Raw genomic sequence first — 26,999 nt, 5'->3', positions numbered from 1 at the left:
TTTCTAGTTTTCCCAGCAGTTTTTGTTAAATAGTGAGCTCTTATCCCAGAAGCTAGAGTCTTAGGATTTATCAAATAGCAGATTACTATATTGATTGATTGCTGTGTCTTGCATATCTAACCTATTCTACTGATCCACCATTTCTTAGCGAGTACCAAGTAGTTTTGAAGATTGCTGCTTTATAATACAACTTAAGATATGGTACAACTAGGCCACCTTCCCTTGCATTACTTTTCATTAGTTCCCTTGATATTCTAGACCTTTTGTTCTTCCAGATGAATTTTGTTATTTTATCTAATTCTATAAAATAATTTTTTTGGTAGGGTGATTGGTATGACACTGAGTAAGTAAATTAATTTAGTTACAATTGTCATTTTTGTTATATTAGCTTGGCCTACCCATGGGTAACTGTTATTTTTCCAACTATTTAGATCTAACTTTATTTGTGTGAAAAGTGTTTTGTAATTGTGTTCATATAGTTCCTGAGTTTGTTTTGGCAGGCAGACTCCCAAATGTCAGTAACTTTAAATGGAATTTCTCTTTCTAACTCTTTTGTTGGGCTTTGTTAGTAATATATAGAAATATCCATGATTTATGTGGGTTTATTTTATATCCTACAACTCTGCTAAATTTGTTGATTATTTCAAGTAATTTTTTATTTTATTCTCTAGGATTTTTTAAGTATACTATCATATCACCTGCAAAGAGTTGATAGCTTTGTTTCTTCTTTGCCTATCCTAATTCCTTCAATTTTTTTCTTCTCTTATTGCTAAAGCTAACATTTCTAGTACAATATTGAATAACAGTGGTGATAATGGACATCCTTGTTTACCCCCAATTTTATTTGAAATGCTTCCAGCTTATCCCTATTACATGTAATATTTGCTGATGGTTTTAGATAGATGCTATCTCTCATTTTAAGGAAAACTCCACTTATTCTTAAGCTCTCTAATGTTTTTAATAGGAATGGGTGTTGTATTTTCTTAAATGCTTTTTCTGCATCTGTTGAGAATAATCCTAAGATTTGTTAGTTTTGTTGTTGATACGGTCAATTATGCTCATAGTTTTCCTAATATTGAACCAGCCCTGCATTTCTGGTATAAATCCTACCTGGTCATACTGCATTATCCTTGAGATTAGTTGCTGTAACATCTATGATAATATTTTAAAATTTTTGCATCTATATTCATTAGGGAAATTGGTCTATAATTTTCTTTCTCTGTTTTGGTTCTTCCTTGTTTAGGTATCAGCATCATATATGTACCATAAAAAGAATTTGGCAGGCCTCCTTCTTCACCTATATTGCCAACAGTTTATGCAGTATTAAAATTGTTGTTTAAATGTTTGATAGAATTCACTTATAAATCCATCTTGTCCTGGAGATTTTTTCTTACGCAGTTCATTGATGGCTTATTCAATTTCATTTTCAGAAATGGAGTTAAGTATTTTATTTCCTATTCTGTTAATCCAGGCAATTTATATTTTTGCAAACATTCAGCCATTTCACTTAAATTATCAAATTTACTGGCACACAGTTGGGCAAAATAGCCCCTAATTATTGTTTTGATTTCCTCTTCTTGGTGGCGAACTCACTCTTTTCATTTCTGATGCCGGTAATTTGGTTTCCTTCTTTCATTTTTTTAAAAATCAAGTTAACCAAAGGTTCATCTATTTTATTGGGTTTTTTTTTCATAAAACCAGTTCTTAGTTGTTTTTATTAGTTCAATAGTTTTCTTAATTTTAACTTTATTAGTCTCTCCTTTGGTTTTCAGAATTTCTAATTTCCTATTTAATTGGATGTTTTTAATTTGTTCTTTTTCTAGCTCTTTTAGTTGCATGCCCAATTCATTGACCTCTTCTTTCTATATTTTATTCATGTAAACATTGAGAGATATAAAACTTTCCCTAAGAATCACTTTCGCTGCATCCCAGAAGGTCTGGTATATTGTCTCATTATTGTCATTCTCTTAGATGAAGTTATTATTTCTATGATTTGTTGTTTGACTCACTCATTCTTTAGGATTATTCAGTTTCCAATTAATTTTTAGTTTATCTTTCCATGGCCCTTTATTATATGTAATCTTTATTGCATCATGATCTGAAAAGGGTGCATTTAATATTTCTGCTTTTCTGCATTGGATTCTGAGGTTTTTATGCCCTAGTACATGGTCAATTTTTGCGTATGTGCCAGGTACCACTGAGAAAAAGGCATATTCCTTTCTATCTCCATTCAGTTTTCTCCAGGGGTCAACCATACCTGACTTTTTTTAAATTCTATTCATCTCCTTAACTTCTTTCTTGTTTATTTTGTGGTTAGATTGAGCTAGTTCTGACAGGGGGAGGTTGAGGTCCCTCACTAGTACAGTTTTATTATTTATTTCTTCCTGTAACTTCCTTAACTTCTTCTCTAGGAATCTTGATGTTATACTTCTTGGTGCATATATGTTTAGTGATGATATTATTTCATTGTCTATGGTATCTTTTAGTAGGATGAGTTTCCTTCCTTATCTCTTCTGATTAGATCTATTTCTGCTTTTGCTTTGTCTGAGATCAGGACTGCTACCCCTGCTTTTTTTTTTTACTTCAGCTAAAGAATAATATAATCTGCTCCAGCCTTTTACTTTTATTCCATGTGTATCCCTCTGCTTCAAATGTGTTTCTTATAAACAACATATTGTAGGATTATGGTTTTTTAATCCACTCTGCTATCCACTTCCATTTTATGGGGGAATTCATCCCACTTACATTCACAGTTATGATTACTATCTTGTGTCTTTCTCTCCATCCTATTTCCCCCCATTTATGCTTTTCTCTCTCCTTTCTCTCCTCACTAGAGTTTTGCCTTCAACCACCTTCTCCCTCAGTTTGCCCTCCCTTCTTTTAGCCCCCTCCCTTTTCTTCCCCTTTCCCCTTACTGCTTCTTACCTCTCTTCTATTCACACCCTCCCTTTTCTTTTCCCTTTCTCCTCCTACTTCCTATATGGTAAGTTAGATTTCTATACTTAATTGTGTTGTTCCCTCTTTGAACCAAATCTGATGACAGTGAGGTTCAAATAATGCTCACCTCCCTCCCTTCCTTCTCTCTACTATAACAGTCATCAAGAAGGTTTGGTTGTCCCCTATTTCACTGAATGTCCATCTCCTCCCCTAAAAGACTATGCTCAATTTTGCTGAATATCTGAAGTCTGCATGCTCATCATTTCTTATAGCACAATAATATTCCATTACTTTCATATACCACAACTTATTCAGCCATTCTCCAATTGATGGGAATTCCCTTAATTTCTAGTTCTTTGCCACCACAATAAGAGCTGCTATAAATATTTTTATACATGTAAGTTCTTATCTGACTTTTAAAATCCTTCTTAAGCTCTTCCAAGAATGATTTTTGGGCTGGAGACCACTTCATATTCCCTTTTGAGGTATCAAATGTGGGTATATTGCCAATGTTGTCCTCTTCTGAATTTGTACCTTGATCTTCCCTGTCCCCATTATAAGAATCTATGGTCATTGTTCACTTCTGCTTTTTGCTCATGGTGTTTGCCTATTTCCTGACTTTTAATAAAAGTTCAGCCCTCCTACTGAAGCAAAGGGAGCACTGACCCAAGCTTCTTGTGCTGGGAGCCCCAGACCTGGTCACTGGCTTTGTGTGGTGGGGCCTTAGATTTTGGTAGTTGGAGGCTGTAAGGTTCTAGCAGTTTATACCTCATGCTGGACTGGGATCAGCAATATTGGGGTTCTCGGGGTGGGGGTAGGGAGTCTGGCCCCTGCAGGACGCTTGCTCACCCAGCCTTTGCACTATTCTCTTTGGCTCCTGTTCACCTGGGCCTTGCACTCCTTTCTTTGGCTTCTGCTCTCCCAGACCTTGCACAGGGATGTTTTGCTGCTAGGGGATGTCTATCAGCCTAGAGTTTTGCCTCCTAGAGTTGTGCTTCCTGGAATTGCGCTTAGGCACCAGAATATTTGGCTGCTGGAGAAGGCTGTCGCACATGGTGGTTTTCTAGAACTGGTGTCTACTGGTTCCCATGCCTGTACTGAGGTACTCAAGGGGTCCTGGTGTTGGTGCTTGCCTGGTACACTACCTGGGGCTCAGGATCTTCCCCTGGTATGCTAAGGTGGGCTTGCCTCTGGCTTGCTGGAACACCTCCCATCCTGTACTGTTCCCCCTACCCCAGAGCAAGAGGGGTCTTTGTCATTAATCCCCCAAGCTTCCTAGGCTACAACATTGCTGCACCCCATCATTCTGCTGGCTCAGCTATTCCAGGGTTTTTCCTGGGGTGATATTTTCTAGGCTTTCAGAGGTCAACAAGGGAAGGTGAGAATGACTTACTTTTTACTCCACCATCTTGGCTCCCGGAAAAGGAACTCCCAGATACATATATATATGGAGTCATCTCCATAAAACTTATGAGGCTACCAAGAATATAGCATGAGAATGAAGGGAGAAGAGGGCCTACCATAGAATGTTGAGGAACACCCAGAGTTGAGAAGTATGATATGTAATGATGAAGCAAGAGATGGAGAAGTGTAAGTAGGAGGAGAAACAGAAGAGAAAAATGTCATGAACATGGAGAGAGTATGCAGGAGAAGAGGGTGGTCAATAATGTCAAAATGCAGCAAACAGGTGGAGAAAGATGAAAAATGAGAGTAGAGACTATTTTGCTTGTTTTTGGATCCCCAGTGCTTAATAATGCTTGACACACAGTAAGCATTTCATATAAAGCCTACCTATCTCTCTACGCCTTTGTCTATATTTTCGGTTGCCTACCTACAGATATACATACAGGAAAAACTTTGCCAAATCACCAATTTAAAAAAATACAAATTAACACTCTAATGTTTTACCCTGACCATCCAGAAATCAGCAAAGATCACAAAATGAGGTTATAGGCAAAAAATGTCACATATACACCAACATATTTCTTGTAGCCCTTGATGGTACCAAAGAACTGGAAATAAAGTAGATTTCTATAAACTGGGGAATGGTTTAAAACTATAGCACATCAATATACTGTATCATGAGAGACAATAAACATGAGGAATTCAGCAAACCATGAAAATGACATCTACATCTGTACAGATACAATGTAAAGTAAGCAGAACCAGGAATACAATGTAGATAATGACTACAACAGTGTTAACTACAACAAAAACTGAACGTCATAATTATAATAACCAGCCTGGAGAATGGGTAAGATACTGTTCGATTTACACAATATTATAAAACAGTTCTCCCACAACTTTCCTTTTCATTATTTATTACAAAGGGTAGATAGGGAATGAGGGAAAATATATTCAGTAATGAAGATTATGTGAAAATGAAAGAGGAAAAAAGGTTTCAAACTGCTTTAAAGCACTATGAAATCAATCAATAATTATTTATTAGGTACTAGGTCTAATGTGCTAGGACCTGGGAATATAAACACCAAAGATGAAAATTGCTACTCTAATGGAACTCATCCTATCAAATGATATGATATGAAATATATGATGTAATATAATATAATGAAATGCAATGTAACAATGATATTCAATATAATATAATATAAAGTAACACAGGAACAATTAGGTAATACAGTGGACAGAGTACTGGACCTGGAGTCAAGAAGACTTGAGTTCAAATTCAGCCTCAGACACTAGCTGTGTGACCCTGCACAAGTCACTTAACCCTGTCTGCCTCAGTTTCCTCATCTGCAAAATGAGCTGAAGAACAAAATGGCAAACCACTCCCAATATTTCTGCCAAGAAAACTCCAGATGGGGATACAGTTGAACACAACTGAAAATGAACAACAAAATGCAACAAAATGTAATGTAACATAATGTATCATGTATAATAATGTAATGTATAATGTAATACAACATACTGTGTTCTATTACACAGTATGTGTATCACATACTGTGATACAATATAATCTAATTGAAAGATATAATACAATATGATATATGATATGACTGTGATGATACATATAATAATGTAACATAACATTATATACATAATATAATACTACAATATAAAACAATATACATAAATACAAAGTAGCTAAAGGAATTTAGGGAAGGAAGATACTAGCAGACAGGATAAGAAAAAGATTCACGTAGGATATGGAAACAAATATTTAGGTAACAAGCTCTTAATATTTTCAAGAAACTGTGCTAAGAAGATAACCAACATAGCAGAGGGAATTTCCAGGGTGAGAGGGCTGCAAGAGGATGATGTGTGTTCCAGAGTGAGACTATAGATGGTGTTGAAACCAAGAAAGTCATGAATATAATCAGAAGAGAAATTAAGGTTGGTCAACCTGGGCCCCTCTCCTAAATGTAGGCCACAGGAAGAATTCACCAATGGCAGAAGGAGACTAGCACAGCAGAAAGGTGTTCCAGGGTAAGAAGGCTTCAAAGAACTGATGAATGATCCAGAATGAGACTGTAAATAAGGCATGAAGTTAAAGTCCAGGGGGAAAAGGCGCTGCTTTAATTGAGTCTTGAAGAAAATAAGGAATTCTGTGTGAGAAAAGAATGCATTCCACACATAGGGAATGGTCAGGGCTATGGCATGATAATAATCAGAAGAGGAACAGAGCTAAGACTAATTTGTCTTGACTGTAGTGTGTGACAAAAGAAGTAATGTATGAGAATAGAAAAATGGGGTTGGGGAGAGAAGATGTAAAGCTACACAGACATTTTCATCTAATCCTAAACGTAACAGAGCAACTGGAGTTTATTGAGTAGGGGAGTATGGGCAATGTGCTTAAGGAAAACCATTTTAGCAAGTAGCTGTGTGGAGAATGGATTAGAGGGGGAAAGAAGCTATATGAATTTGAGTCACTATTAACCTATGACAAGATGAGAATGGAACTATCTAAAAAATAGTACTTATAGTAATGACACATCTTGGCTCAGGATAACAAATGATGAAATACTGCTCCTTTCAGTACAGAAGTGGTGGGGATTGTGAGTGTAGAGATATTATAAGTAGTATCAAAAGCAGTCATTGAATTTGTTGATTTTGCTTAACCATTTTTCATTCGCTACAAAGGAAGGCAACCATATATTTTGAAATGACTGATAATGAAAAAGACAATAGTAATTTCTTTTTAAAGAAAACAGAACAAAATCAACAGAAACAAGTGAGGACTGTCTTCCCAATACTGTAGGAATGACAAACTATAATAATCTTTAAACACTAATGACTGTCCCAAATAATATCTTTCATGCGTACTTCAAAAGTTTTGTTTTGTCCATAAGGGTTATCAAGAATTTAGCTGGGGCAGCTAGGTGGTGCAGTGGATAGAGGACCGGCCCTGGATTCAGGAGGACCTGAGTTCAAATTTGGCCTCCAACACATAACACTTATTAGCTGTGTGACCCTGGGCAAGTCACTTAACCCCATTGCCTAGCCCCCCCCAAAGAAAAGAATTTAGCCAATTCTGATTATACTGTATAATGGGAATATCATTCAGCAAGTAATAGATGCTAAAGAATACCTAAGTGGCATTACCTTTTCAGCAAAGTTGGACATGGAAACATATATATTTCTATGTAGCTTGCCCTAAAGTTGAAAATATTACTACTTTGTCACACTGACATTTGATATTAATCTTCTCATCACAACAACTGAGGACAAAATAATCTCCTAATAAAATGAAATTTTAAGGGTCTTTCTTCAGATCTGAGAAAAATCCAAAATTATACATCATTTTAGAATAAACCAGTTCACCCCACATTAAGTATTTGGAGGCAGGGTGAATCATCAATCTTTCATTTTTATATCACCTCCACAGTCCACAAAAGGTTGAAGATGAACTTATTCAATAATTTGCTGGTGAAAAAACAGGGGTAGAACCTTAAAATTTCAACTCTATCTCATTTAAGTCTTTAAAAAATTTTCCCCCATTTTATAGATCAGAAAACTGAGGCTTAGATATATTAAGTGGTTTGCTAGTCATTCAACTAGTGTTGTAGGTTGAATATGAACTCAGGTCTTCCTAAATCCAACTCCATTCATTATCCACTATGAGTCACTACTATTTGTCTACAATGAGAAAAGGCCATGGGGGGGGGGGGAGAAATCCATTTCTCAGCTTTAACTCTTCTTCAGGCTCAAGTGATATTTGGAAAGATATCTATGTAATGGGATATTGGGAGGAAAGCTGAATAGTTTGCTTAAAGGTCTTATCAGCTGTGCCATTAAAAGCCTACTTCAACATTTTGTTTTCAACAAAATGCATCATCTTCCTACATGTTTAGTTTTCCAGGTTAAGATCATAATCAATCTCCATTACATCACTATTTCAAAAAGCTGCTTCTTTTCATCTATTTATACTTTTTTTAAAAGCATATTTGTTCTTCTAAAAAAAAATTTATACTACTTACCACAATATGAAAAAGAATATCTCATATTTCTCCCTCTACAAACTAAAACAACTCACAGTATTTACAAGAAGAAAACTTCACCTTTATCTGGAAGAAAAGTATTAAGTGGAAAGTTTCAGTGCTGTACTTGAATTTGGGACTGTGTCATCACAAGCAATAAAGCTGAACATTTACTCAAGTGTCAAAAGCTATTCGATTTGGAAGCTTTCCAGAATGCTGAGAGCTTCTGCTGACATGCAGTATTCAACTTTTATATTAGTTTTGGGTTGATGGTAACTTAAGCTCTCTCAGTATAATGTCAACAACAAGTCTGGCTATTCAATCCCTATGCCCAAAACAGGGGTTCATTTTTCACATCAACCTCCTCCCAAAACAGAACAGAAAACTTTACTTTGATTCCCCAATCTGCTACACATGCCATCACAAAAAGCATTCAGAACTTCTTCTGTACACAGGTTGTATTCTCTGATACTATTTAGCTAAACTGGTTAACTTTCCTTTGACTTCAAGTAATATTATTAGAAAAAAATTTCCTTCCAAGCTGTCAGAATACTTATGACATAATCTGTCTTTGTTTTATGTTTTTAATTAGAGTACTATATCTTCAAAAGAATTGATAACTATAGAATTTTAGTGGTTCTATTCAAAAGGAAGCATTTTGAGTGGATGATATTGGTTTTCCAATCTGGTAGCTATAATAATGGAGGCAGCTAGATGGCCCAGTGGATAGAGCACCTGCTTGGAAGCAGAAAGACTACATTCAAATCCAATCTTAGGCAAGTCATTTAACTGTTTAATCCACAGGAGAAAGAAATGGCAAACCACTCCAGTATCTTTGCCAAGAAAATACCATAGATAGTATAGGTCCATGGGGATCACAAAGAGTCAGACACAAGTGACTGACAACCAAAAGCTATAGTAAGTAATACCATTTAAATTTATTGCCTTAATCAAACAAAGAAATATTCAAGTACTGCCCTTTGCCTGATGAGCTGTCAAAAAGACAACAAAATTCCCTTTGACTCTAATAGCATCAAAGTAGGGCTATAATAGCAAATTCTGTGCACACAGAATATTGAACCTAATCAGAGAATCTCCCACTGTACTTCAGAAAATCCAGCAGTTGTTTTCAAGAGAAATATTACTACCAAGCTTTCAAACTGTTAAGAATTAATACTTTTTTGAAGATTAAGACACATGGAGACCCTAAAACCATAAAATTTTGCATCTTTTACACTTCTGGGGATAAAGTCTCTGATTTAGCACAATAAAGCTACAATCTCCCTTATGTTCATTTGATGGGTATTGTAGGGGAAGAACTTTAGCTTTTCTGCTCCTAATCTTTATCATTCATCCCAACTGCACAATAAACCAAAATATGCTACCACTTCCACCCTAAACAACAAAATATCAGTATATGTCATGGAGAAGAAATTACTAAATAAAATGGCATTCAGAAAACATGGAGCTAGCACTTGTGCATAGAAATCAGCTATTAGAAGGGACATATAATAACAGAAAGATCTCACAGAAGAAGTTATGAAGTTTGGTTTCTAACTGCTACTGTAACTCTTCAGTTCTAGTTTAATGATTATTATAAGCCACTGCTTATGATTATTGTGTAAGAGTGAGTGGGCCATACTCACTACTGTATGTGCTAAGATGCTACTGTCTAACAAACTAGTTTTCTCGTACCATTAAAAGGCATATGAATTTGAGGTTTCTAGACAATTTATAAAAATAAGCTTTCCTGGGAGATAAGTAACAAGTATAAAAGAAATACAAATAACTTTCATAGGCTTAATATCACTACTACTTTCAGGGAAGACATAAATAGCTTTCTGTAAGTATCCAAATACATCTTCAACCTATATATGAGGTTACATTTCTGTGTAAGCTGTCCAGAATCAGCTTTGGTGTTTTTTTATTAATTTTAGGCCAGTAATATAAAGCTAAATTGGAAGGAAAAAAAAACAGACAGTGCACATATAATTTGGTTTCCTACAATACAACTGGATCTCACTAGTATTATTATATCAAAAAGCCATCACTGAAATGAAAACCATATATATCACAAGTATGAGACGACTCATCACTAAACAAGTTCAGCTTGTTCTGCAGATTGCTTGCTGGGAAAGCTATGCCAAAACAAATAGTTAGCTTGTTTTCTGTGTTACTCTTAACCCATGGTTAATTACTATACTGAGATTTGAAGACACTTTGTTACAGAAAGGTTGCCCATATTTATAGATTTGCTTATGTTATTATCTTTTTTTCTCCCAAAGTATAAGAGTGTAAAGCATTAGAGATCAAAGAAACTATTCAGTAGTGATCCAAATTTAGAAGATTTATCTAACATGAAGGTACTTAACAGTTAGTACATAATACCAGCATATATGAGTCTCATTTCACGGAAGAGAAAAAAAAATAACAACCCAAAGCTAAGGGCCAGACTCCCTTAGTACGCTAATAAATTCCTTTTCGTTTCAGTCAGGCTACTCATTTCATTTGTCCAGTAGTCTTACGGACTCATTGCGCGTGAAATATTCCCAGGGGCCAACTCCCTTCTGATTGAGAAAATCCACAACAATCCATAGGATATGACCAAATAACAAGACATGGTGCTTCTGGGTACTTAAACTGTCAGGGCAAACACTTATGACAAAATTCCCAATGATAGTTTGTCTTCTAATTAACGTATATATACTTTAACTAGGAAGGTTAAACCAAAAATCTACATCACATTCAGACTGCCAAATAAATAGGACTTTGTTCAAGCAGGATAAAAACAGACATTTGAAATTGTGTACCTACTATAGAAAATACATTGCTTCTATCCTAAAGCTTAAGTTTTAAGGTATAATAAAGGCAATCAATAACAACAGCAGCTCACATTTTCATAATGCTTTATAACTTATAAAATTTTTTACATATGTGATCTTGTCTGATCCTTATAACAACCTGGTAAGTTATTTGGAGAAAATGGTATCTCCATTTTATGGACAAGGAAACTAAAGTTTCAAAAACTAGAAATTGTGTCCTCTGATTTTTCCATTAGTGTTCTTTCTACTATGCCCATGCCAAGCATGCCAAATCAATCAGTATTTATTCAGTGAAGAGCAAAAGCAGATCTTAATTTCTAAATAAGAATGCATAAAGAGATAGTCCTGAAGGGTGCAGGACTACACTTAGTATAATAAGCACTAGTATTGTATTATCATCAGATTTACATGGTCACTCAAAGGCCAGGCAAAAATAATGGAGGCCAGTAGTCCTGTCCTCTATCCTGAAAAGTATTTCATAAATTCTTTTTAAAATTTCTTATTCATATTTGCTTTTATATCACCTATTTCCCAACGTATCATTCTTTTCTATTTCACTTTCAGAGAGCTATGCCTTATAATAAATAGTAAAAAGATAGGGGAAAATACTTCAGCAAAACCAAACAACATATTAAAAGTCATGCATTACATGCAGAGTTTCAAACCCATAGTGCCTCACCTATGGAAAGAAATAGATAAAGTATCATTATAAATGACCAAACCTGGTTATTTATAATTTTACAGCATTCAGTTTGGATTTTGTTGCTGTTCTTTCCATTTCCATTGTCATAGTCATTATTTTCCTGGTTCTGCTTAATTCACTTTGTATCAGTTTTCCCATGCTTCCCTTTCATGTACTCTTATGGTACAGTAACACTGTATGACATTCATATACCACAACTAATTATTACTTAGTCAATACTCATCTACTTTGTAGTGAGATCCTTGCTACTACAAAAAGTGTTACTATAAATATTTCTGTGAATGAGCCATTTCTTTTTTGTCACTGATCTCCTTGGAGTATATACTAATTGTAGAATCTATGGATCAAAGGACATAGACATTTTAATCACTTTCTTTGTGTAATTTGGAGTTTTTTCCATAATGGATGGACCAATTCAGAACTCCAGCAAGAGTAATTATTGTTCCCATTGCTAAACAACTACTCTAGCATTGACTATTATTATCTTTTTTTACTTTTGCCAATTTTCTTTCTGGGTGTGAGGTAAAACCTCAGAGCTGTCTTGATTTGCATTGATCATACTATTAGTAATGTGGAGCATTTTTACATGGTTGTTATTAATTTACAATTATTCCTTGGAAAATTGTTTACTTTAACCACTTATCTACTGCTTAAATCCTACTTTTTTCAAATCTGTCTTAGTAAGATTAAATTGAATTTGGGAGCTAAGTGAGTACAAATAGTATAATGGTTTTCTTTTTCTCATACATACTACACAATCTCACTGTCTCACATTCCTGCATTGTACTCCCTCCTCACCGCTGCATTAGAGTGTATCTCTTCGTTTAAGTCACAGTTCAAGCAACATCTACTGCATGAACACTTTCTGATCCCACCCCCCACCCCCTGCCAACTGCTACTGCTATCCCTTCAAAACCATATATTTCACTACTTTCACTCTATATTGATGCTGTATATGTTTATACACATACTGTTCTTAATCTCCTAGTACAGGTATAAACTTTAATACCTATTAAATAGCTTAAAACTATATGTATGTTGTCTTTTCAACATTAGAATGCAAGTTTTTTGCAAGGAAAGGTTGTTTTATTCTATGTACTTGTAAACCAAGAATCTAAAGAAAGTACTTAATAAATGCCTGTTGATTGCCTGAAGAATTTAAAGAACTATAAATAGTTCAAACTTTTACTCAATAAATTATAAAGAAGTCAGAATTTGAATCTGTTTTTAAGGCACACAAGAGCAATAAGAAATCATGTTGTTGTTTTAATGTCCCACTTACCTGTACAGTTGGCGATCATAAAGCTAAAAACAAATGATGGAAAATGTTTTAATTTTTAAACAAATATAAAATTACATTTGTTGCTTTGAATCATAATGGGAAATATAAAGTAGAGGTTAATATGGAAAGGTCTCAAAATTAAAGCAATTTTTGGAGTTTTTCTGGTTTTAGAAAGATGATTCTCCTTGAATTAGATAACTCCATTATGACTTCAAAGAACTTACTATGCACAACTGCATTCATCTTCATGGTAGTCTTGATAACTGCTAGTCAGAGAACCTGAGTCAGATCCCACCTCTGTACCACTATCTGTACTACTTGGGTAAGTAAGTGATTGCATCATTCTAGAGCTCTATTTCTTCCTGTAAAAACCAAGGGGCTAGACTAGATGTTCTGTAATGTCTCATCCACTGATAAATCAATATGACACAATTAGTACTATCTACAATTTGTAGATGATTAAAAGAAGGGACACAAGATCACAAAGATCACAAAAAATCTGAACTCAAGTAATAACAATGAATAGGAATATCATAAAGAAAATAAGCTTTCCTTGGGGGGAATTTTAAAAAATTATTTAAAAAAACACCTCTAAATTCTTTCAATTTTGCTATTCTCGCTTCTACAGATATGATTACTATCCTCCCTTGTCATCTAAGAATGCCCCAGAATTTTTTCTAAAATCCAAACTGGAATATTTAGCCTCACATTGAAAAGATCCTCCAAAATCTACCTCTCACCTATCTTTGCAGCTTGATTTAACAGGGTCCCCCATCCCAAAGCACTCCATATTCCAGCTGAACTGAACTATTTAGCGTTCACTATTCTTATCTTCTTTGTCTAGCTCCTCTCCCTTTCTACTCCACTCCCAACTTTACCAGTAGAAATCCTAATCCTTCCATTCCCTTGAAAGGATCATTTCCTTTATACAGATCTTCCTAATTTTTCATGCTAAAAGTTGTTCTCTCCTCAAAATTCTCATAACACTTCAACCTCTTCTTTCCCCTTAATTTCTCACTATAATCATTATCTTCATCATCATCAGCACTACTACTACTACTACTACTACTACTACAACCACCACCACCACCATCACCAAAACTACTTCTTTTGTATTATTAGGCAGCTAGATAACAGAAAATCTGAATTCAAATCTAGCCTCAGACATTTAGTTGCTGTGTGATCTTTAATCTCTGTCTGCCTCAATTTCCTCATCTATAAAATGGACTAACAATAGGACCTACCTCTCAGCATTCTTCTTAGGATAAAATGAGATCATATTTGTAAAGCATTTTGCAAACCATAAAATACTGTATAAAATATTATGTGTAATTATTATTAACATTCAGATGAATTCAGAATGTTCAAAATAATTTTAAGGTAATGCTGTTATCATCATTAAGTATAACTCCTGGCTGGCTAATAACTTCATCAGAACTGGAAGCAAGAAATATTTTCTATTCTGATACAATAGTTGTATAAGAAGTAGATATTCAGGCCATAGTACTGCTTTGAAAAAACAAATATGGATACAAACCCTCTGGTGGATCTGTTTAAGTCCCTCCAGTGACTTTTCATCCAAATAATCTGTAATTGGCCTGCAAAATTATAAAAGATGAAAAACTTCATACAGAGTATATTAAAATTATCAAGTCAGATAACATAATAACAAAAAATCACAGGTTAAGAAGAGCTCTTTGTGATAAATAAGAATAGCAAATTGTGTTAAATATAGTTGGATTTTAGTAGCCTAAAATCCAACTATCCCTGTGGAGATAATTTTTAAGAAGAAATCTTCATTATTTTAATATGAAGGATGTAGGAGAACTTATACCACCTGTGCCTAGGAAACTAGAATCTAACTAGATGGAAAGTCAAATATCTTTTTTTTTTTAAATCACTGAACAGAGAAACTTTATTTAAGAATGAGATGGGAGTAGGCTAAGTAATAGAAGGGCAATGTAATGGGTAGAAGTAAAGTAGAGGAGTCAGAAGGGATAGGAAACAAGAGATATGCACAAAGATTAGGAACATAATTTGTTTGGGAAAGTATATGTCTATCTATGTAAGTACATATGTATATATATGTATATGTATATATCTATAGCTATAGAGAAATATATCCACACTCAATTGTAGCCTTCGGGGGGGGGGTTTTAAAAAAAGTGCATAGCATAGAACAAAAGAAAACTTACAAGGAAGCAAAGAAAAGATGGACAGTTCTCAACACAACATGTAGTATTTATTATATAGGCTTTCTTGAAATGAAAATTTATCATTATATATTTTGAATCCTCTCCTATGTTCTCCTATGCACATGACATGTTTTTTTCTTTTCTTACTTTGTAATTAAGTTCCGATATTTAAGTTCATGGTATGTTTTTTCTTCTTCTTTTCTCGATTCTGTATTTGTGTTCTGGTGTTGGAGTCTAAAGTAAAATTCAATTAAAAAAAGAATGAGATGCCCCATAGTTTCACTGACATGATGATGGCAGGTTATATTCATCCCTGACTTACCTGGCTTCTATTAAGTCCCAACTAAAATCTCATCTTTTATATGAGGGCAGCTAAGTGGCACAATGAATAGAGTGCCAAGCCTGGAGTCAGAAGTTCAAATCTGACGTCAGACACTTTACTACCTGTGTGACCATGAACAAATCACTTAACCTCGTCTGCCTCAGTTTCTCATCTGGAGAAGGAAATGGCAAACCACTCCACACATAGTAAGCCTGGCACACAGTAAGTACTTAATAAATAATTGATTGATATTAACTCTTTTCAGACTATGTTGTTTGCAGAAAAGTCAAAAGAAAGGACAGCCTTTTACAGCTTGATTTACAGTTGTGTAAAAGTTACCCTTATTAGGAAGAATGTGTTCACTTATCCAATATTCAAATTTGTACATTTAATTTTTTAAAAAGAGAGAGATTTAAAAGTTCAATGCTACTGTCATCTCACTGTAGTTCAGAAAATTAACTGATGACTGTCCCAAAGGCATGAAAAAGTCTTTAAACACCCATGCTGATTCAGTAAATACTAATTTAACTGATAGAAAATTCATTTGCTTAGATCAATAAGAACAAAGAACATGTTTATGTTTATTGAAAAAATATCTGAATACTTCTTTGATTAATTCTCTGGCCAGTATCGTAACATACAAGCTGTCATTTTCTAAGATAGCTTGTCACTTTTCTACCAACTGCATTTCAAACCTTTCTATAGGTCCCTTTCAGATTCACTCAAAATCTGGAACAAAATAGTCAAACTACAGATGTTTAGATTTTACTATACAGGAAGCCCTCAACTTAAAGGCACTATAACCACTGGAAAAAGTTTTGGGCCTTCCAATTAAGATGGTAACATGGACCAAAAAAAAAAAAAACCAAACGCACTGCTTTATAATATAAACTCCAATAAAATATCTGAAAATGGCCCTAGGAAGATCAATGATAAAAATATTTGAAAACTAAAAGTAGCTATTCTGTCTAGTCCAGAACAAGAACATAGTCAGAAAAAGGTGGAGTCTGATACAGGGGTTGGATGGGGGAAGCTAGTGCCAATTCAGGTAAATGCAAAAGCTTTAAAGGTAAAGACAGGATATGAGAGAAATTAGCTTTCATAACTTGGCTGAAAGCTAGTAGAGGTGAAAACTAGAGAGAAGTCTACCAACACTGTCTGCCAAGTTTAAGAACAGGCACATCAAGAATCAACTCCATTGAAACTCCAAGCTCCAATGATCAGGTACCTCAAGTCAAATTCGGGCCCTACTACAACAGAACAAAATTAGGGGACAAAAAGGGAGACAAGTGTCTTTTCAGCATCCTAATGTGCTCAAGTACCAGAAAGGGAGCTAACTGAATAACAGAGCTGGGGCCTATACGTGATTTTATTCTAGTCTGTTGGTTTTGAGAGAGGAAAGAAAAGAAAGAGGAAAAGGAATATTGTAGTGAATTAATTTGGGAAAGAAATTTAGGAGAAGAACTTAGTATTTCACATAAAGACGTATAACTGAAAAGATTAAGCATATGAAGTAGGGCATGAAGGGAATAGATATCTCATGACCTCATTCTTATCAAAACTGGATAAAGGAGGATCGAATACACACACACACACACACACACACACACACACACACACACACACAGCATTTGGAGTAGAAATACATTATACTCAATAGGAATACAAGGAGAGACAGAAAAAAGAGAGGGAGGGTAAAAGACAAAAAGTAAAACAAACTTTAAATTTCAACTTAGGAAGACGGAACATAAAAGATACTTAAAGAAAGAGAAAAAGGGAGAGAACCAGGGATCACTGACTGGGCTTGCTAAAGAGAAGAGGGTCTGAGGAGTAGGAAAAGACCACTTCAATAATAGACTGCTAATGTTTGTCAAATTCCTTCCTTATGTGTGCAACCTTCTTTGTAAAGAAGGGACTAGGAGGGGAAGAAGAAATAAAAAATATAATGGACAGAGATGTAAAATTAACAAATCTCACTGAATGTAAATGAGATGAACTTCTCACAAAATGTAGGCACATAGCAGAATGTAGGAAAGAAAGAAAGAAAGAAAGAAAGAAAGAAAGAAAGAAAGAAAGAAAGAAAGAAAGAAAGAAAGAAAGAAAGAAAGAAAGAAAGAAAGAATCCAAAATCAAATTATTCATAAGAAAAACATTTAAGGCAAATATTCACACAGAGTTCTAAAGAAGAACCAGAAAGAAGTTATTTTTTAAGTGGAAAAAACCATGATCTTGGACAAGGAAACAGCAAGAACTGACATGATTTAAAAAAAAATAAGCAAGAAAATTACATTATGCTTCAAGGAACCACAGACAACTAAATAATAAAAATTCTTAATACACATGCACCAAATGACACAGTACCAAGATAGATATTTGAAGGAAAAACCCTTAATACAGGGGTACTTAGTTTTAAAAAATATTTTGATAAATTTATTTCAGCTTAAATAGTTTCCTCTGTAAGCCTATCTATTTTATTCTGACTACCAATGGTGTCCATGACACAAAAAAGATTAAGATCTCCTAAGTTAACAGAAAAGACAGGAAAAATATAATAATTGGAGACTTTAATTTAGAGAAACCTCTGAGAAGTCTTATAAGGAACTGTTATAGAGCAAAGGGAGCAAGCAGAACATTGAGAACTATTTATATAACAATAATATTGTAAAGAAAAACACTGGTAAAGACAAGAATTTGGATCTTAAGATCAGAGGAGCTAGGTGGCATAGTGATTAAAATAGCATTCTGGATTCAGAGTCAGGAAAACCTCAGTTCATTACTGCCTCAGACACTTACTAGGTCCTAGGCAAGTCACTTAACCTCTCTTAGCCTTAATTTTTCATCTCTAAAATGGGAATAATTGTATCACTTACCATACAGGGTTGTTGTAAGGACTAAATAAGATAATATTTATAAAATGCTTTGCAAACTTTAAGATGCCATATAAATGCTAGTTATTGTTATTATTATCAATCCAAAGAACAATCATACAACCAGGAGACTGATAATAAAATATTCCTTATCCACCTCGTGTGAAGAGATGAAGGATTGAGGTATGTATTTTCAGAATCACCTATATGCCACAAATTTATTTTGCTTGATTATACTTTTGTGTCAGTGAATAACAGGATTTTGGGGGGTGGAAGGACAGGGACAGCTTGGGTGAAGAGTAGGAAAGGAAAGGGATAATACTCAAGAGAGAAAGAGAGAGAGACAGAGAGAGAGACCATTAAAATTTTTGTTGTTCAGTAGCTTCAATCCTATCCAACTCTTTATGACCTCATCTGGGGTTTTCTTGGCAAAGATATTGGAGTGGTTTGCCATTTCCTTCTCCAGGTGATTTTACAAATGAGGAAATTGAGGCAAACAGGGTTAAGTGACTTGTCCAGAGTCACACACAGCTAGTATCTGAGGCCAGATTTGAACTCAGATCTTCCTGATGGCAGGCCCAGAGTTCAATCCACTGCATAACCTAGCTGCCCTTTAAAAAATATAGAGGAAAAGAGAAGGGCAATGTTGGTTTTATTACTTTAAATGTAATGTATAGGGGCAGCTAGGTGGAGCAGTGGATAGAGCACCAGCCCTGGATTCAGGAGGACCTGAGTTCAAATCCAGCCTCAGACACACAACACTTACTAGCTGTGTGACCTTGGGCCAGTGACTTAACCCCACTGCCTAACCAAAAAAAAAAAAAGTAATGTAGAGTAAAAGAAACAAGCTATATGTAGTAGAAGTACAATTGAACCCCTCCATGTTCATGTTGGTGATTTTCTAATTTTTATACAGAAAAAATTTTTCTCAAAGACTGTCTGACTTGGAGTATGGGGAGATCTGGGTTAAAATCGCAACTGATAATTAGTTATATGACATAAGGCAATTATCATCCTCTATGAATCTTAGTTTTCACAGTTATAAAATAGAAATAATAATATGTTATCTTCCTCTTAGGACTGCTATGAGAAAAATGTTTTGTAAACCTTGAAAGTGTTATATAAATGTGAATTAACAATATTATGATTATGCTACAAAATTTCCCAAGTCAATTGTTTGAAACTGGAAAGTCTTTTTCCCATAGAAATAAGGCCATAAATGATTGTTAGATTAGCTGACATACCCAAAAAAGGCTATAATATAACTGAATTATGGTACTAATATTGTCAGCCTGAGTTCTCTCCCCTAACAGCATGGAAATCATGAGTTAAAAAGAAACAACTCTGAGGTATCACATCACACCTATCAGATTGCCCAACATGACAAAACAGGAAAATGATAAATGCTGGAGAAGATGTGGGAAAATTGGAACACTAATGCATTGCTGGTGGAGTTGTGAAATGATCCAACCATTTTGGAGAACAATTTGGAACTATGCCCAAAGGGCTATAAAAATGTGCATTCCCTTTGACCCAGCAATAACATTTCTAGGGCTATATCCCAAAGAGATCATACAAATGGGAAAAGGACCCACATGTACAAAAATATTCACAGCAGCTCTTTTTGTGGTGGCAAAGAATTGGAAATTGAGAAGATGCCCATCAATCAGGGAATAGCTGAGCAAGTCATGGTATATGAATGTAATAGAATATTATTGTGCTATAAGAAATGATGAACAGTCTGACTTCAGAAAAACCTGGAAAGACCTGTATGGTCTGATGCTAAGTGAAGTGAGCAGAACCAAGAGAACCTTGTACACAATAACAGCCACACTGTGTGATGACTAATATTGATAAACTTAACCCTTCCCAGAAATACAAGGATCTAAGACATCTCCAAAGGCCTCGTGATGGAAAATGCTATCCACATCCAAAGAAAGAACTACGGAAGTTGAATTGCTATCTTTTTCTTCTCTTCTGTTGAGTTTCGTTTCCTCTTTTTGATGGTTCCTCCTATTGGTTTTAATTTTTACTTACAAACATCACTAATGTGAAAATACGTTTAATAGGAATGTAAATGTATAGCCTATATCAGATTGTGTACCATCTTGGGGAGGGTAGTGGGGAGGAAGGGGGAGAAAAATTTTAAACTCAAAAGCATATGGAAGTGATTGTTGATAAATCAAAATAAATTAATAAAATAAATTTTTTTTAAAAAGCTTTTACAGACAACTCTAAGCAAGATTTGGAAAGAGGTGGTTTACCTTTGATATCCTCTTATTTCCCTTTCTGTTGTAACCTAACTCCTTGTAAATATTCCACATGTCAAGTTATTTACTGCCTTCCTACAACACACAACATATTTTGTTGTTATTAAGTTGTTTGACCATGTCTGACTCTTTGTGACCATGTGAAGTAGAGCATATTAATACTATCACTGGAGTTTTCTTGGCAAAGATACTAGAGTGGTTAGCCATTTCCTCCTCCAGTGGATTAAGGCAGAGGATAAGTGACTTTCCCAATGTCACACAATTATTAGTAAGTGTTCAGGCTACACTTGAACTGACTCCAGACCCAGAGCTCTATTCACTGAGCTTTTTAGCTGCCTTGATGCATGACATATATACTTATATAAATATCTATGAATATACAGAAATGGAATTTCAACTGAGTGGAAGATGAAAAGGAAAAAGAACATTTTTGAACATGAAGCAATTTGGAAAATACAGAAGGTCTAGGTTTGTAACTACATTTAAGGTTATTGGTCAATCAGTAAGCATTTATTATATGATACCATTTACCAAGCACAGTACTCCTAAACACTGCGGATGTAAAGATAAAAATGAAAGATTCACGGTCTGCAAAGAGCTTACATTATACTGGATGAAATAGTATTAATGAATAAACATATCTTCCATGCCTGGAAGGTACTGAATGCTACACACTGATACATTTTGTGCTTCCTAAAAATTGAATTAAGTTCCTTGAAAATAAGGACAGTTTCATTTTTGTCTTCATATCCTCAAATACTTAGCACAGTGCTGGGTACATAACATAGGGTTTACTAAATACTGGTTATTGATAACTTCAACATATACCACCACACCCAGGTCTGCTCTATTCCCCAAAGTACTTCATGCTCAAAACTTTGCTCTCTTCATATCCTCCCCTCAATTAAAAGTTCTATTCGTTAAAGCAATCTCAACTAAAGAATGTCATCCCATTTCTGGTATTTGATTTTCAAGTGAAATTTATTAACTTCATTCATCTCTAATTATTGAAATTTTAATGTTATTAACATAGTAGGCACTTAATGTTAGATACATTTAAACAAGGGAACTAACATGCAGCCATTATCACCCTGACCTTTAAGTCTATCCCTGCAGTAAATTTATCAGTCTAACCAATTGGGATTAACTAAAAAGGAGTTACAACTGAAGCCAACACAGACAAAATGTAACTGAGGCTAAAGGGAAGAAGGGAGGAAACTGTTAGATAATAGCATCAGAGTTGAAGAGAAGCAACTAAGAGTCAACACATGGTGGTTGACTGGTGCATGACAACAGTTCTCACATAAGAAGAATTAGCAGGGACCAGAAATGAAGTTGGCAGGCCAAGATGAATACAGTCGATTCAGCAGATGGGAGTGGAGGTGAAGCCAACAACAAAATGACAGGACAACTAAAAGTGATAGGAAGACTGAGGAACACCAAATCAAAACTGGAATAAGTACAGTATGTCACTGACTACTAGGCTGCTGTATAATACAAGCAACACTTTCTGGCAGATATACATATTCTGAAAATAATTCCTTAAAAAGCCCAACCTGTTACAGGCCTGTATTTGTACATAGCTCCCCTCAGCTCACTTCTTTGTAGTATAGTTTCCACTCCTCTTTTCTTTCCCTTGCTTTTCTTCTGAACTTTTACATTCTCTAAAAGTTATGAAACCTAATTACCTAAAGCCAAAGATCACAAAGCTATCATCAAGAAAATAAGAGACTTTAAAAAAAAACCATTCAAACTACTCATTACTAATCCCTGGATAACTGAGTTGAGCTTGAGTTTATAACTTGTATCAGATAACAAATGATCATATATTGGATCTTGGCAACTGCTGGGGACACTGGAAATATACATGTATTTCTGATAAATAAGCATCATTGAATATATAGTAGTTAGTCTATTTATTTAACAGAAACTTTTGTGTTTCAGCTGTGATGGCACAAGTAGTTCCATAAATAGTACATGACTTATCAAGAGAGATACTAGCCTTACTAGGTAAAATGTAGGAACCTGAAGACTTTGCAATGGTGGAGTAAATGAACTAAAATTAAAATGGATGGATATGGATCAAACAAAAGTCACAAATAATTGCATAAGGAGGTTTAACAAAGATTACAAATGAAAAAAATGTGCATATAAATGCCTTTATACCTATTTTTCGCAGCTGCTAGCTTGTACAGGGCATAAGTGATCTCAGCACAGGCAAGAATAGCTCCATGACGAGTATGTAAATCCATGCACACAGCTAAAGGCAATAGCCGTGGGAAAACTGCAAAATAGTCAAGAACTTGTTGACAGAACATATAGAAAATTAAATACAAAACTCTAAAGCTCTAAAAAAAATCTAGCTTCACTCATGACAATAAAATAAGTGCATAGTAATATCTAGCATCTTATTGATTTAAATTTCCATTTACTACCCAGAGGATACTGATGAGTTCTATAATATCACCACAGTAATATTAATATATCATCAATATTATTGCATATTATAGTACATATAATATACACTATATATTATATTAATGTCATGTCATTGATATTAATATCATATCACATATTAATAAAATGACCAAGCCACATCAATAATTTTAACTGTGATCTGATTGAAACTCAACTAAAAAAAAACGGTACCACTCAGTTACGAATACCTAAAAATACATGAAAAACCTGATCTTAGATTGGGTACTTCTCTAAGACTGCAAAAAATTTAAACTATGTAAAGTAGCATATAACTAAGATGACCATGCTGAGATACATTCATTTATAATAAGTGCATTATCAGTCAAGAGATACTTACTTTCACCTAGCACAAAGGAAGTTTTTTAGGAATAGTATTTCTACTGTGCTATTATGTATTTCAACTGCTCTTAACAACACAACTGTCAACATTACTTGTGTGTTTGTCAGCATTAGAAGATAATGTTGCTGATCAGAATAATTTTTATTTACAAGCACTGACATACGGAACAGAACTGACATAGAAATAGTTAAACATTGACTAAAACAGAGAAGAATAGTTAAGAATGGGGAAAAATGGTGATCTCATGATACACTAGACTTTATATTTTAAAATACATTTTATTGATATATTTTGTTTTTATATATTATCTACATTTCCCTAGATATCTCTCCCTAGGCCCCTCAAAGAAAGCCATCCGTAATTACAAAGAATAAAAAAGGAATAAAATACAGTTAAGCAAAACTAACCAATACACCGAAAAAGTCTTTTTGCAGTATTCTACAAAGTTGGGTATGCAGGACCTTCTCATCATTTTCTTTGGGCCAAAATTGGTCATTACAATTTCACCAATTTAAGTTTTTCTTTTGGGTATTCTTTCCATGTCCATTGCTATAATAATTATTATATATTATATAAATTACTATAAATAAATGTTATACATATTATAATTATATATAAATCATATAAATACAATATTACTATATAAACACTATCTTCCTGGTTCTGCTTACTTTATCTTGTACCAATTTATATAAATCTTCTCATGCCTTTCTATGAGCATCATATTCATCCTATATATCACCCCACTTTGCATGTGCTACTCTCTCCCAGGATAAGCTCATCACTTTTTTTTATTAATATATATTTTAATTTTTCCCCCAATTACACGTTAAAACAATTTTTTAACATTTGATTTTTATTTTTAAGTTCTGAGTTCCAAATTCTATTACTCCTTCCCCTCCTTCCTCCCTGAGATGGTAAGCAATTAGCTACAGGTTATACATGTGCATATACATATAAAATATTGCAATATTAATTATTTTATACAAGAAGAGTTAAATTTAAAAAAAAGGATGAAAGAAAGGAAGTGAAAATAGCATGCTTCAGTCTGTATTTAGACACTATCAGTTCTTTCTCTGGAGGTGGATAGTATGCTTCTTCATTAGTCCTTGGAAATGTCTTGGATAATTGCATTGCTGAGAATAGTTGTCATACATTGTACAATATTGCTGTTACTGTGCAACAATTATTTTGGTTCTGCTCACTTCACTTTGTGTAAGTTCATGTAAGTGTTTCTAGGTTTTTTTGAAATCATCCTGCTTGTCATTTCTTATAGCACAAACCATAACAATCATATACCACAGCTTGTTTAGCCATTTCCCAATTTATGGGAACCCGATCGATTTCCAATTCTTAAGCCACCACCAAAAGGGCTGTTATAAATATTTTTTGTACAAATAGATCCTTCCTATCTCCCTTTTTTATGTCACTGGGATATGTGCTTGTTGTTGTCGTTGTTGTTGGTCATTCTTGAAGAAGACCAATGACAGTGGGAGGGTGATATCTTGACTTCCAAGTGAGTTACATTTAAGTGATGCAGGGCTATACAAAGTGATCAGTCTCTCTCTTCCACAGTCATCACAGTCCAGTGGCATGACACAGGTCAGGACGGCTGGAGATGGCCTCAGATGCGGCGGGGGACCTTGGCCTTTTAAGCTAATGTATTTCCTAGGTCTCAGCTTGTCTTAGGCAACATCCATTCAGTGATTAAATGCTAGGTAAGAACTGAGGCAAAGGATGGCCTAGTTTGCCTTCACAAAAGAATCAACTGGGAGGGGAGGGTAGTCAGAGAGAAAAACCCTCAGAGTTTCTGGCTAGAACAGAAACAATTTCTATTTACACTCATTCTGATGCATAGTAAATTTTGTTCCAACCTCTCATTTTTATTCTGTGTATGTCTTTGTTTTTTAAGGTGTGTTTCTTATAAGCAAAAGATTGTGGGGTTTTGTTTTCATATCCAATCTCACTTTTTCCTTTTATTTGACTATTTAATCAATTTAGGCCTATTCCTTCCCATTCTTCTGGGTGACAGCTGCCCCTAGAAGTATTAATTTGCTTTCTGCTCAGGCAGGAAACAAAGTCTCTCTAAAAGCCAAATACCTGAAATCTATAGCCACTACAAGGTCCTAAATTCCATTCATAAAATACCTCTCTTCTTCCATGGGAATGTCCTTCACTGAGATATCTTCATACCAGTAAAACAAGTTAATACTCCCCTTTACCTCCACACCATTCACCTATATGCCCTCTTCTTCCTGAGATATTAAATTAATGAGTTCTCTTCATTGTAAACATTTTACTTGATTATAATGTATCACATATTTCCCTTTTTTTTCTTACTCCTCCTCTCTCTACTTTTATGTATCCACTGATTCTGCAATTTAGGTGATTTACCTATAAATGAGGTGTTGAGAGATTTAGTTCATGACAGGCTTGTTTTTCTATCATCATTTCTGTCTTGTCTCTTTGCATGCTTTCAGAAAGATACCTTAGAGCTTTTCTGTTGTTGTTTACTTCTTGTTTAACCTACAGGTTTCTTTCTTTTTTTAAGATTTTTTTTCCTTTTTTTTCTGAGGGTAATTTATTATTTATGTGTTTTCCTGGATTACTGTATTTGTTTAGCTTTCTTGTATTTCTGTTTCTGAGCTGTCTGTTAAGGTGTGATTTTCTATGCATGAATGCTTCAAAATCTGTTTTTTGTTGTTGTTTTCTTGGGGTTTTTTTGGAATATCTATCCTTTTTTCATTTATGGTTATTAGGTTGAAATGTGCAGGACAGGTCAGTCAATCAATAAACATTTATGAAGTGTGTGCCATATGCTAAGCACCGGGAATACCAAAAAAAAAAAAAACGGGGGGGGGGGGACAAAAAGGCAGGCCCTGTGCTGAAGGAGTTCACAATCTAAGGTAGATCTCTTTGCACCGAATCTTGAGCTTTATGCTTCAGAACACATTTTTTTCATTTCCTCCTGCATTTTCTAGCTTCTAGTCATTCTATTATTACAAAATAATCCTGTCTTACTCGAATTTGATTTCTTTTATACTTGAAGGTTTTTGTCCTACTTACTCACGTTTGTTGTTTGTCGTGGAAATCATCAATTCATTAAATTTAACCACAAAGACTTTAAGAATTTCCAATATTCAGTTTTTTTGTTTGTTTGTTTTCATGGAGGTGATCAATAGATTGTCTCAAATGACACTTTGTTTTCTGTGTTCAAAAGTTCTGCAGTTTTCTTTTTGTATTTCTTATATCATGGTGTTCAGATTTTTTTATTTATTTCATTCTACTGGAAAATATATAATATATATATTCAATTCTTTGATTGTATGCATGCTGTCTTCAAGA

General features: G+C 34.5%; 1 protein-coding gene across 4 annotated transcripts in view; it reads right to left on the bottom strand.

Annotated features, from left to right (window-relative positions):
- The window catches only part of TBCD (tubulin folding cofactor D), a 502,517-nt gene that overhangs the window by 191,108 nt on the left and 284,410 nt on the right, over positions 1–26,999 (bottom strand). For 3 of the 4 annotated variants that reach the window (XM_078155768.1, XM_020987528.2, XM_078155770.1), the window contains exons 21-24: positions 23,003–23,120; positions 15,525–15,611; positions 14,720–14,780; positions 13,183–13,205 (exon numbers count right to left, since the gene is read on the bottom strand). In XM_078155768.1, the coding sequence (XP_078011894.1) occupies positions 13,183–13,205; positions 14,720–14,780; positions 15,525–15,611; positions 23,003–23,120 (289 nt within the window). The remainder of the gene's footprint in view (positions 1–13,182; positions 13,206–14,719; positions 14,781–15,524; positions 15,612–23,002; positions 23,121–26,999) is intronic. The other variant, XM_078155769.1, reaches the window with a different exon arrangement.

The sequence above is a fragment of the Phascolarctos cinereus genome, unplaced genomic scaffold (assembly GCF_003287225.1).
Source record: "Phascolarctos cinereus isolate Bilbo 61053 unplaced genomic scaffold, phaCin_HiC Scaffold_5;HRSCAF=322, whole genome shotgun sequence".
Lineage (NCBI taxonomy): Eukaryota > Metazoa > Chordata > Mammalia > Diprotodontia > Phascolarctidae > Phascolarctos > Phascolarctos cinereus.
The sequence above is the reverse complement of the archived record's forward strand: the minus strand, read 5'-3'. Positions and strand labels throughout refer to the sequence as shown.